At 22.2% G+C, this 12,994-nt stretch overlaps 6 protein-coding genes across 6 annotated transcripts; 2 read left to right on the top strand and 4 right to left on the bottom strand. All coding sequences in view use genetic code 6, as the record gives it.

The window, feature by feature from the left end:
* Positions 1-681: 681 nt before the first annotated feature.
* TTHERM_00558430 (hypothetical protein) lies at positions 682-1,752 on the bottom strand (the record flags this gene model as incomplete). Its single annotated transcript, XM_001022406.2, has 1 exon — positions 682-1,752. The coding sequence occupies one exon, from the start codon at positions 1,750-1,752 to the stop codon at positions 682-684; it is 1,071 nt and encodes a 356-aa protein (XP_001022406.2).
* A 1,148-nt stretch (positions 1,753-2,900) lies between these two features.
* Positions 2,901-3,287, bottom strand: TTHERM_000558437 (hypothetical protein; the record flags this gene model as incomplete). The annotated part of the gene is made up of 1 exon (XM_012799271.1): positions 2,901-3,287. One exon carries the CDS (start codon positions 3,285-3,287, stop codon positions 2,901-2,903), a length of 387 nt encoding a protein of 128 aa, XP_012654725.1.
* Positions 3,288-4,211: 924 nt separating this feature from the next.
* Positions 4,212-4,541, bottom strand: TTHERM_000558438 (hypothetical protein; the record flags this gene model as incomplete). The annotated part of the gene is made up of 1 exon (XM_012799272.1): positions 4,212-4,541. The coding sequence occupies one exon, from the start codon at positions 4,539-4,541 to the stop codon at positions 4,212-4,214; it is 330 nt and encodes a 109-aa protein (XP_012654726.1).
* Positions 4,542-4,753: 212 nt separating this feature from the next.
* TTHERM_000558439 (hypothetical protein) lies at positions 4,754-5,621 on the bottom strand (the record flags this gene model as incomplete). The annotated part of the gene is made up of 2 exons (XM_012799273.1): positions 4,754-5,222; positions 5,275-5,621. The coding sequence occupies 2 exons, from the start codon at positions 5,619-5,621 to the stop codon at positions 4,754-4,756; spliced, it is 816 nt and encodes a 271-aa protein (XP_012654727.1).
* A 1,551-nt stretch (positions 5,622-7,172) lies between these two features.
* TTHERM_00558440 (heat shock 70 kDa protein) lies at positions 7,173-9,260 on the top strand (the record flags this gene model as incomplete). Its single annotated transcript, XM_001022407.2, has 1 exon — positions 7,173-9,260. One exon carries the CDS (start codon positions 7,173-7,175, stop codon positions 9,258-9,260), a length of 2,088 nt encoding a protein of 695 aa, XP_001022407.2.
* Positions 9,261-10,022: 762 nt separating this feature from the next.
* On the top strand, positions 10,023-11,800 carry TTHERM_00558460 (microtubule associated protein EB1, putative; the record flags this gene model as incomplete). Its single annotated transcript, XM_001022408.2, has 4 exons — positions 10,023-10,220; positions 10,273-10,357; positions 10,418-10,521; positions 10,574-11,800. Exons 1-4 carry the CDS (start codon positions 10,137-10,139, stop codon positions 11,798-11,800), a joined length of 1,500 nt encoding a protein of 499 aa, XP_001022408.2. The 5' UTR covers positions 10,023-10,136.
* Between the last annotated feature and the right edge of the window lie 1,194 nt (positions 11,801-12,994).

Consider the following 12,994-nt stretch of genomic DNA (forward strand, 5'->3'; position numbering starts at 1 on the left):
AAATTAATTAGTATTATTTTATCTTAAAATATTTATATAAATACAGATTAATGTTTAGATCAAATTAAATGTATGTAAATATTGTCAGTTGCAAAATATCAATAATTTTTACTAGTTAAATTTTTATTTATTTTTAATATTTCTTGATTGTAAATATATATATTTATATATACTATAGTTAGAGACAAAAAACATAAATATGATATTATCAATTCATTAGAAATAATCAATACTGCAATTTTTTTGGGTCACACTATATTTTTTACTTGCTTACTTCTTTACTTATTAACTTACCTACTTAGTTATGTATTTATTTTTACTTACTTACTTACTGACTTATAAATTGATATTTTTTAAATAAATATTAAAAGTATGAAAATGATAAAGAAGCTGTTTACTTGAATAAATAAATAATGATTTTATATTTATTTAGTTAGAATTTTTATGAATATATTTAAACTAAATTAAGGCATAATATTTTAGGAGAATGAATGAAACAAATTAATAGCTCAAGTGAATATTAATTTCACTGGTTTTTTTTAATGTTTTAATAATTGATTTTTTATTTAATTGGTAGAGCAGAAAGTTATTAAACTTATTATTTATTTTTATTTCACATAAATTCTAAAAATAATTAATAATGCTAAAAAAATTTTAAATGTTAGCCTTTTTTAAATAATTTCATTTCTCATCCTCATCATCCTTATCACCCTTATCTTCTTCTTCATCTTCATCTTCATCTTCTCCAAGAATACCTTAACAAATAAAACTTAATGGTTAGGCATTATTAGTTTTTCCAGTTCCAGTTTAAATTTTTTCGAAAGATAAATTATTTTCTTCAATTTATTAGATTTATTTTTAATCTTAGCTATTTTAAGTAGCTTTATTATCTTTATCCGTATTTGATTCTTTAATTTCTTTAATTTTGTTTGAATTTTATATTTTTGTTGTTTTGGTTTTATTTTTAAAAACTTATTTTTGGCATGAATTTTATTATTCCAGTTAATTATTTAGAAGAGTATTCTTAATAGTAAGATAATTATTATTTTTATTATTTGTGACCTAACTTATATTATTTTGCTTATCTATTTTCCTTAATTATACAAAAAGTTCTCCTTAAGTTGTGCCTTTGAGAATCACACTATCTGATGATTTTTAATACTTTATTTCAGTGGCTTAATTGGGTAAATAATTTTCATCTTAAGGTTATGGATTATTTGAGGTTGGTTAGATGGCATTATCAAAAAGGTCGTTGAAGTTATTAATATCTGTAAAATTTTCTGCTTAAATTTATTGCTATTCATAAGTTTCATAAATGTTATTTACATATTTTGCGAACGCTTACTACTTTCTTTAAGGGTGTTAGGAGTTTTAAAATTATTCACTAATAAATTAGGAATTTTGTATTTTTTCATTCAATTCTTTTAAATATTAGTAATCTGACTTTTACTCTGTGCATTTTTACAAGTTTATATTTATGAATTAATCGACACCATTATTTATAAAATCTATATTATCTAAAAAGAATTATAATGATTAGCTGTTCTAATAATTTGATATTTCTTAAAGAGATTTTTCAAATATTGTATAAAATACATTTTAAAGGGATTTTTCTCCTAGATTTTTTAAAAATATTTTGGTGAAATCTTAAAAGAGTTAATAAACTTCATTTAAATTTAGGCTTTGATCATGATTTTCAGAGATAATATCTATATTATTTAGGTAAACTAGATTGCATTTTAGTTCAACCATTAAGTTGTAATATTTCTTTGAATTTGAGTATAAAAATATGAGTTTAACTTAACTAATAGAATCTTTTTTTTTTTTGAGTTCATAAATCATTTATTCTTCTTACTCGTCTATTAATTCAAATGATAACTCTTTACCACTTTAAACCTAAAATTTATTTTTTTAAGAACAGAAAGCATCAATAATCAATATAGTTGGAATAATTTCATATCCCTCAAAATCTAAAAAGGTATTTTATTTTATTATAGAAAATTGATACAGAGAGCTAATTTATTGTTCTTATTCAATGAATTTATCGAGTTATATTACAGTTTAGAGAGTATTTTAGAATCTATCTATATTATGAAATGTAAAATAATATTTTATTAAGCATATTTTTTAAATTAATTTATCTAATTAATGTTAGGATGCTTCATAGTCTTATTTTTCTAACTTTAAAATATAATAACTATATAATTCAATTATATCCTTTATACTTAAATTTATATAATTTTAAACTTTCATTTTTTAAATAGCATCTTCGTAATATATTTCAACTAAAAAATTTAATTTTTAGACTTTATTAACAAAATCTCTTTGTTCCTCTTTAAATTATTTATTTTTCATAAATTTGCTGTAATTTTTTCTAGTAATATTAATAAGTTTGAGAATTTGATTAGAAAATTCCTTAATCATTTTTTACAAGCCTATTGTTTTTTAGTTTTCTTAGCGTATTATAATTTGATTCCTTAGATTCAATCTTTCAAAATTACAGTAAAGCAATATGTAAGTATTTAAATTGTTATTTGAACTATTTGAAAAATCGAAATATTTTAAGTCAATTAAAAAGTTATTCTTTAAATATTTATTTGATAAAATTTTTATGTATTCATCTCTACTCTTACTATAATTTATAGCAGCCTTTTCTACTTAGCATTTAATTAATTTTTTAAAAATCATCTATGTTTTATCGAGTTCGTCTAGCTCTTTATCATCTTTATTTTCATACACAAATTTGAAAAATAAGTAGTTAAAAATATTAGGATTTTCTTAGGATGCCTTCAACATTCTATCTACCCTTATAAACATTAAGATTGTGTCAAGATTTTTCATATTTTTTTTGTCGTTTTGGCTTAAGTTAAATTAAATGTAGTCAAGGATCTTCTCGAATTTCAGACTTTTAATCTATTTATATTACATAAGTAAGATATTTGATAAAAGCAAAAAAATTAATTGTTCCATTTAATCTAAATTATTTCTAAGATCATTCTTGTATTTTAATATCTAAAAGAAGACCAAAATCTCATCTTTAGATAACACTTTAAATTAGAAGCTGGGATCATTTAAATTAAAATAAATTTTTAAAAATAAGAAGCTAAAGTCCTACTCTTTTTGTTTAAACTTATCTTTTTAAATTTTAATGAGATCTTTCCTTGCAAAAATCTTTATAATTTCTTTTTTAACATATTTATTGTTAAAATTAATTTAATTAATTTCTTTAAGTTATTAATGCTGCCTAGAATTTAATTTATCAATAGTTTGTTTTATAAATTCTTCATATTCAGCTGAACTCATATATTTTATAAATTCGCTTTTAATATCTTAAAAATTGTTTTTTTCTACATACTGCAATAATTAGAAGAGTTATTCAATATCTATTTTTTAAGAATCATTAGTTTAAATTTATTTCTGTTGCATATTCTCTATCAATATGATAGCACGAATTTCATCTGGAAGCTCAAGTTTTTTTTAAATGAAATCATTAAGTTCACTAAACAAGTTATCTATCTATTTATATAATTTAAATACAAAAACATAGAAAAACTATTTCTAACCTTTCAATTTTTTAGAAATCTAACATGTTATAATTTTACTCTTAATATATTAATAAATGTATTCATAAATGTCTTAAGCATTAAGTTAAATTTCTAGAGTAGGTAAAAACTCCACCAATGATTAATTTTAATATAAGTCCTCGTAAATATATCTTAGAGATGCTAATATTTATTATTTCATTCGAAACCTGTACTATAAATTTAAAATTAAAATTGGCATTTTGGTAATAGAATTTTTAATTTAATCTTTGTCTTTGTAATTAGCTTCTAAATATTCTTCAATTTTAATATCGTATTTGATTGAGTCTTACAATAGATTTAGAGAAATAAATCCATTTTTTATATGAGAAAATCCAGGCCTAAATGTAAACTTTATCTCTTCTTTTTCTTAAGGCTGATACAAAATGTATCTAAAGAATTAGCAATATTATTTCAAATAAATTAATAAAATTTGGTTCATTTATTCTTCGATTTTGTTATTTTTTATTTCATTTATTGATTTAATTAGTCTTTTTTACTATAAGGAATTTTTTTTTTCTATTAATTCGAAAATAAAATAATATCTTTCATGCTTTTTACTCATAAAATTTTTTTCAATTTTTTTCTCAGAAAATTCATTTTCATCTATCTAAAAATTACATTTTTCATTCATTTTATCATGAAATTATATAAATTTAGTTACGAATTCTAATAAAATTTACATACTTTATTTATTTTTATCAGATTCCTTTTCATATTGCTTTTCTAAGATTTATTTAATTAGCTGTTATATGCATTCACAGTTTATAAATTTTGTATTAGGTTAACTACTTTTTTTATCTTCAGTTTATTAGCTTTTAATATGTTAAATGCATAAATCTAATTGTACATCCTGAAAAAGCTATTTTAAATTTATTCCATTTTACTCATTTTACTATTTCTATTCTGAAAAAAGTTTAGTATAAAATTTCTTAGCAAATTTAATTGAAATATCATCATTAATTTAGAAATCTTTGTCAATAAGAATCCAATTAATTTAGTTATTGTATCTGTTCATATAATTAAAAATTATTTCGCTATAACAACAATTTAAGAAGACAACTTTAGGCTTATGATTACTACTTTAAAAAAGCTTTCCCAGTTCTGAAAGCTTTTTAATAAAATGATAAATATTTAATAAAATTAAATTAAAAAATATTTTATTTTATCTTTCAAACATAAATATGAAATAAATGCTCATCTATTATTTTAATTTAGCAATACCGTATATTTATAAATAAATTCATATATTTCAAAACAGTAAAAGTGTATATTTAATTTACTTTGATTTTTATTTTAACATAGTTTTCATCTTCCAAAGTAATGGAATCACCTTCTTTATCATCTCGCTCTATATGTGTTGAAAAGTGGATAAATTCTATTTTATTAGTTTTAAGAGACTTCTTTATTTGATTAAATTGTGTTGAAATCAATATATCTGCTTTCTTAGTCATAGAATCCTTTATTACTCTTAGTTCGCTATATGTCTATAAATGTGTATCCAAATTTTTTGGTTTAGCTGTCACAAACAAAAATGATTCACTTTCACTTTCATCTTCCTATTTTTCATCCATTTTTTATTTCTACACAGAAAGATTTTACTCCTCTACCTACTATTCATCTTTATACTATTTATATTTTCTATTTAATTAATATTTTAGGTTTTATGAAATATGATTTGTATAAAAATTACAATTTTATTTATGGCTACAATATTTAAAGGTAGAAATAAAAATTTCCGTCATTATTTTAGTTTAATATAAAAGATCCATTTTTTTCAATAATGATAGGTTTTTCACTGTTCTATTCAGCTATTTCAATTTTTTCATCATAAAATTCTATATTCTAGCTGTGAATCATGTCTATTACAACATCAAAAGTAATTTTAACTTATTTCCTACTAATCTTATAGGTGCTATCTACTTCGTGTTAGTAATAAAAATCATCTACTTTATTATTCTCAACTAGCTAAAATTTTCCCTCTTTTTTAATATATTTTTTTGGCTAAAACTCTCTAACTTAAAAATAAACCTAAGTCATTTTTTAGTAATATATTTTCTTAATACAAATCTAATTAATCAAATTTTTATTCTAACAAAGAGTAAAAAATTTAATTAATAATAAATTAATATGAATTAAATTACTTAGAAGATACAAATTAAACCTTTATAAAAAATGTGTTTATTCATTTTATAATCCAAAAAAAAAAACACACAATTTATTTATTCAAAATAATACTAAATTCATTTGATTATATAAAGCAAATTCTTTATAAATGTAAATGTTGTGATGATATGTAATAAATTCTTTGAAATTAATTACACATCTCAAATACTAATTAAAAAATAAATTAATAGATTAAAAACAATGTTGCTGATCCTTTAAATAATGATTTTAAATCTTTTAATTAAAAATTCAACGTTTTTTTTTAAAATAAAATATTATTGAAGACACTGCTTTAAAATTAAAAATTTTAAATTAATTAAAAAATACATAAATTATAATATAATCAGATACATGATTTAACTTCATTTTTTCCTACCTAATTTTATCCAAAATTAAAAAAATAATTTACATTACTTTTTTAAAAATTCTAATTTTATAAAAAAAAGCTTTCAACTTATTTAACTTATTTGATTAAAAAAATAAATTATTTAATAAAAATAAAAATTAAAAAAAACATTTTAAAAATAAATAAAAAAATGATATCCTTAATTTATTTTAATAATTATTTAATTCATCAACTTAACCAAGATCTTATAAAATATTAAATATAATAATAAGAAATATTTCATTACTTCGATATATTCTATTACTACATACGATTTGTTCTTGAAAAATTACAAATTAAAAATGGCTTGTATCTATCTATACAGATGATTTGATTTTAGAAAATAGTTTTAAAAATAAATAAATTATTGTATGAACTATTTTTTATTTGATCAAAATTTATTTGTATTTCAAAATCAAATAAGCTTTTATTCAATAATGAATTAATATTGATCATCATCTAAATCTATTCTTCCTTTAAGAGTTGAAATTTGAGTGATTAATAAATTTAGATGTGTAAAAAAATTAATGATTTCTAGGTTAAAAAGTAAGGATAGATATGTAAATATTTAAATTATAGATTTATTTAACTTCTTAGAATTATAAGAATAATAATGATAAATTTGAAAACGAATCTTGGTATTATTTCATAAACTAAATTAATTTGATTTTATACAGAATATTATTTGAAGTTAAATATTAAAAATTTTAGATCTTTCTATTTTTCTTTATTATTAATTTTAATTCTGATGAAAAATGTTATCAAAAAGCTAAATATGAAATATTCAAAAAGTTATATTATCACAGCAATTTTCTTAGTTTTATAAAATTCAACAGAAATATCTAGCTTGATTTTGAGGAATTTATGATTTGTATCTAAGAATAAAATATTTTTCATGATAGCAATCTTAGTAGAATATTTATAGAATATTTTTATGATAAAAAATTAGCTAATTAAATAATTATAATAATCAAGCAATTCAATTAATTCGTCAGGTTTACATCATTATTATCTAAATAATTTCTTCTATACTGATTTTTATGTTTTTATTAAATATGACTGACTGTTCAAGTCAATTTAAATACTTGTTTGTTGTTTCATGTTAAAATTAAATTAAATATAATTAATTCTAAAACAAAATTAAAATAATAATTTATCATAGAAAATCTAATTAAAAAAACATGGCTAGTAGTAAGAAAGCAGAAGGAATTGCTATAGGTATCGATCTTGGTACCACATATTCTTGTGTCGGTATATTCTAAAACGAAAGAGTAGAAATTATTGCAAATGATTAAGGTAATAGAACTACTCCATCATATGTTGCTTTTACTGATACTGAAAGACTAATTGGAGATGCTGCAAAGAACTAGGTAGCTAGAAATCCCATTAACACTGTCTTCGATGCTAAGAGACTAATTGGTAGAAAGTACAATGATCCTGTTGTTTAAAAAGATATCAAGCTATGGCCCTTTAAAGTAGAGAATGGCCCTGAAGATAAGCCTCTTATTGTTGTCAAATTCAAAGGAGAGATAAAGAAATTTCATGCTGAAGAAATCTCATCAATGGTTCTTATTAAGATGAAAGAAACAGCTGAAGCTTTCGTCTCAAAGCCAGTCAAGAATGCTGTCATTACTGTTCCTGCTTACTTTAATGATTCATAAAGATAAGCAACCAAAGACGCTGGTATTATTGCTGGCCTCAATGTACTCAGAATCATAAATGAGCCAACAGCTGCTGCTATTGCTTATGGCCTTGATCAAAAGGGCAAAGGAGAGAAGAATATTTTAATCTTCGATCTTGGTGGTGGTACTTTTGATGTATCTCTCTTGACTATTGATAACGGCTTCTTTGAAGTGAAAGCCACTGCTGGTGATACCCATTTAGGAGGTGAAGACTTTGATAATAAGATGGTAGAATATTGTGCTGGTGAATTTTTGAAGAAAAAAGGTATTGATATTAAAGGTAATCCTCGTGCTATGAGAAGACTAAGAACTTAGTGTGAAAAAGCTAAGAGAATATTATCATCCTCTTCTTAAGCAACAATTGAAGTTGATGCCCTTGCTGATTCAGAGGATTTCAATATCGTAATGTCACGTCCTAAATTTGAAGAACTGTGTCTTCCTTACTTCTAATAGTGTGTTCCTCCTATTGAAAAAGTTATTAGGGACTCTGGATTATCAAAGAACTAAATTGATGAAGTAATCCTTGTTGGTGGTTCTTCACGTATTCCTAAAGTCATTTAGCTAGTTACTGAATTTTTTAATGGTAAAGAGCTTAATCGCTCTATAAATCCAGATGAGGCTGTTGCTTATGGAGCTTCAGTTTAGGCTGCTATTCTCACAGGTTAAGGCTCTTAATCTATTTAAGATGTAATATTAGTTGATGTTGCTCCTCTTTCGCTTGGTATTGAGACTTCAGGTGAAATAATGACAGTCCTAATTCCTAGAAATACTACTATTCCTATAAAAAAATCACAAATATTTACTACCTACGCTGATAACTAGCCTGGTGTATTAATTCAAGTTTTTGAAGGTGAAAGACCAATGACAAAAGACAATCATTTACTTGGAAAATTTGGATTAGAAGGAATTGCCCCTGCTCCAAGAGGAGTCCCTCAAATCGAAGTATCGTTTGACATTGATGAGAACGGTATATTAAATGTCTCAGCTGTAGACAAAGCCACAAACAAATCTAATAAAATTACAATTACCAATTAAAAAGGTAGATTCTCTCAAAGCGAGATAGAAAAGTTAGTAAAAGAAGCAGAGAAATACAAAGACGAAGATGAGAGGTAAAAGAAGAAAATAGAAGCCAAGAATTCATTTGAAAACTACATTTACCATGTTAGGAATAGTATGAAAGATGAAAAACTTAAAGACATATTCACATCTGATGAAAAGGATAAACTAAATAATTTGATCGAAAAGAGCTAATCGTGGTTGGAAACTCATCATGGTGAGAACCCTGATGACTATGAATCAAAACAAAAAGAGATTGAAAATGTATTTAATCCAATTATGATGAGAGTTTACTAACAAACAGGTGCTCAGCCCTAAGATAATTCAGAAGGTAGCAGAAGAAATCAATACTAGAATAGCAGCACTGCTAATGCTGATGAAGTTGATTGAAAAATAATTAATTAGTAGCAAGCAAATTTTTGATAAACAAAATTTTAGTTAAAAACGCCACATAATAAATTAAACTATAATTATAAAATATATCAATAAATTTTGTTGTAAATTGTGTGTTCTATCTTTATGTAAATTTTCAACAATAACTTTACTAATTTTAATCATATCCTTTATAGCTAATATTCTACTTTCTATCTTCTTAAAAGATACCACTAATTTCTTCATAAATCATAATTTAAATATAAAAAAAAATACAAATTATTTAAAAAAAAAGATTTTTCTTTTTTTAAAATTATTTTAGAAAATTTTCTAATAATTGATAAAAAAATTATTTAGGAAAAGAGTTTTTTATATTGTAAAAGGCAAGTAGATATGTAAATTGATATTAATAAAAAAACAAATCAAATGAACCTCTTTACTTTAAGAATGTCATCGAAGATGAAGTGGCCGAGCGGTCTAAGGCGGTAGATTAAGGCTCTATTCCGAAAGGGCGCGAGTTCGAATCTCGCCTTCATCAGATTTTTTTACAATTTTGGTTTTTAATTAAAATTTTTTAAATGATATTATGAGTGAATTACTATTTAAATTAATGCTGGAAAATAAATATTGGTTTAGTTGTATTGGTAATATTGAATGTATAATAATTTTGTGGAAAGAAGATATAGGCTTATTTTTAATTATCTATCATATATTTCTGTTGCAAGCAAGCAAGCATTTGTTTTTAATTTCTATTTGAATTAACAAAAAAATTTAAATTAATTCAATTTTTATAAAATCAATTATCAAATATAGAACTATTTAGCGAAATACCAAACTAAATAAAAATAGCAATATAACATATTACAAAAAAAGGAAAGGCTTAAACAAAAGGCAATGACTGAAGTTGTAACTACTGCAAATCAAAGCAATTTTTTATCTAGATAAGAAATGCTCTAATGGATCAATGATAGTTTAAAAGTATTAATTTAATTTATAAAGTATTGCTTTAAATCTATTCATTTTCAAAAAGCTTAATGAGAAGAAGATAGAAAATTTAGGCACTGGAGCTATTTACTGTCAATTATTTGATTTGGTGTACCCTGGAAAGGTGCAGAGTATTGATTGCTTCATTAATACTTGTTTAATAACATTTTTTTCAAATTTAAAATCAATAGTGGTAAAGGTTAACTGGAAAGCAAAGTATGAAAATGAATATGTTTCAAATTTCAAGATTTTATAGTAAGCATTTGACAAGATGAGTGTTAATAAGCCCATTGATGTAAATTACTTATTAAGATAAAACAATTTTATTAAACGAAAGAACTAATTAGGTGAATAAGTTAATTAAATGTAAATACTAAGATAATCTTGAATTTTTACAGTGGATGAAAAAATATCATGATCAATTTCGTAAAAATTAAGATAAGCCTTACGATGCTATAGGTAGAAGAAATGGATAAGTTTTGATTGATAGAGAATACCCAAATGATAAAATTCCTACTCATCCTCACTTCTAAGCAATTAAAGAATAAGCAAGCAATATTTTAGATAACAGTGTGAATCATTCATCAAAGCATAATTTTTCAAGGCATTCTAATAAAAAGAGCTAAACTCATTTTGTACCTTCTGATTAAGGAAAGCAAATGAGTCATTCTTGCTAATCTTCGATATCCAATTTATCTATTGATAATGAATTTAATCACCTAGACGAAGCAGATGCAGTTAAACCTTATCCATCTACTAATAAAATATAATCTGACTCTCTAATAGAAAGACTTAAAGATGAACGAAATTTTTATTTTTCTAAGATACAGAGTATTGATTAAATGCTAGATAATATTTCAGACAAGAATCCAATGACTATTAACGATATTAAAAAATATATTAAAACCATTCTATACAGTACATAAGATTAAATTTTAACTATATTGGATGATGGAACTGTAACTTTGGCTGACAAATAGCTTAATAACGTATCTATTAATTAATTTGAGTCAATGGAAGGTCTTGAGTAGCTCAAAAAAGAAATACTCAGTACTGATTAATAAATCAAAAGTAGTGCCAAGAAAAACAAAAAGAAAAACACAAAAACATATGATAACAATTAAGAAAATAAAAACACACTTTTAGTGCCTTAACATTAATAAAGCGAAACATTTTCAAATAGATCAAATTAAGGTTTTAAGACCCCAAAAAGTAGTAAATACTCTTATGAGCAATCTCTATAGCTTGATGATTTCACCACATCAATAAATTAAAATTCCAATAATAACTTTATAACATTTAACTAAAACAATAATAAATCTCAGTCAATACAATCAAATTTTGCTCATAATAAAAAAGATTCAGAACCATTATATGAAATTTTTATAAATGAAGAATAAAATTAAAAAAATAAATAAAACGAAAATTTAAAAAACTAATCTCAAAGCTCATATGGAGATTTAATAAAAATACAACAAGTATCAGAAATATAATTACCAAATAACGATGTGTTTGAACTAAATTAAAATCTTCTTGAAAGCTAAGACGAAGACTTACTAGGAAATTTAGAGTGAGAATCTCATTAACTCTGTATTTATGTATTTTATGTTATATTATTTAGATAAATAATTAACTTAAATTGCGTATCAAAACTAATTAGTTTCATATCATTTATTTCTTATTCATGTTAATGTAAATTTAAAATGTTAAAAAATAAATATAATAATTGAATAAAATAATTTTCATTTAATGCATTAATTATTTTATGTTGATTTAAATTGTTAAATTTATTAGTGAAATTTAGTAAGAGAATTTCTTTTAAATGTGTTATTTAGATTGTCTTTTTATGTATGTATGTATGTTTATGTGTTACTTTGTATTATTTAATAATTAATATAAATATTTTATGAAAGTTAATCAATAAGATGCGATTCATAACAAATTTATCATTACTAAATATATATTAAATTTAAAATAATCAAATTAAGCTATTCAATACACTATTGAAAACTAGTTTGAGAAATTCATTAACTTGAGTTTTTGAATATATGTGTGTTTTTTAAACTATTTATCAAAAAATTAGCCCAAATATTATTAATGCTAATAAATTTTATGTGATTGAATACTTATTTATGTTAGTAAGATATATTTATATTAAATTAAATAAATTAAAACTAATTTATTTAACAATTATGATATTTTGTAATAGAATCTCATTGAATTTTTTTGACTGAGTGCATTTATTTATGTTTATAAATATTTCTTTATATATTAACCCATAAATTTAATCTGATTCACAACTAATTCATATATAAAAATTTATACAAGTAAAAAAATTATTAAATCTAATTAAATTAATATATAAAATGAATAGATTAAAATTATTTTTTATTTTTTTTTCTATTAATATTAATAAATCACAAGATAGATAATGAAATACTTTTTAAATTAAAATTTAAAGGACTTAAAAATTGAATGAAAAAAAAACAATTATAAAATTTACAAAAAGTGCGCCTGAAATCTTTTTTATTTTAAATCAATAATAACTAATTTATATGTTTTTTGACTAGTTAATTATCAATGATTATGCTAATTTCAATTATTTTCTTAGACAACTAATTATGATACAAATATTAATTATTATAAGATATTGTTTAACTTATAATTGCGCTAAAAATTAGAAATTAAAGTATATAGAATAAGCAAGCAAACAAGCATAATTAGCAATTATCAAGCAATTTTATTTAGACCATAAAGTAATAAAACAA

The sequence above is a fragment of the Tetrahymena thermophila genome (assembly GCF_000189635.1).
Source record: "Tetrahymena thermophila SB210 genomic scaffold scf_8254486, whole genome shotgun sequence".
Lineage (NCBI taxonomy): Eukaryota > Ciliophora > Oligohymenophorea > Hymenostomatida > Tetrahymenidae > Tetrahymena > Tetrahymena thermophila.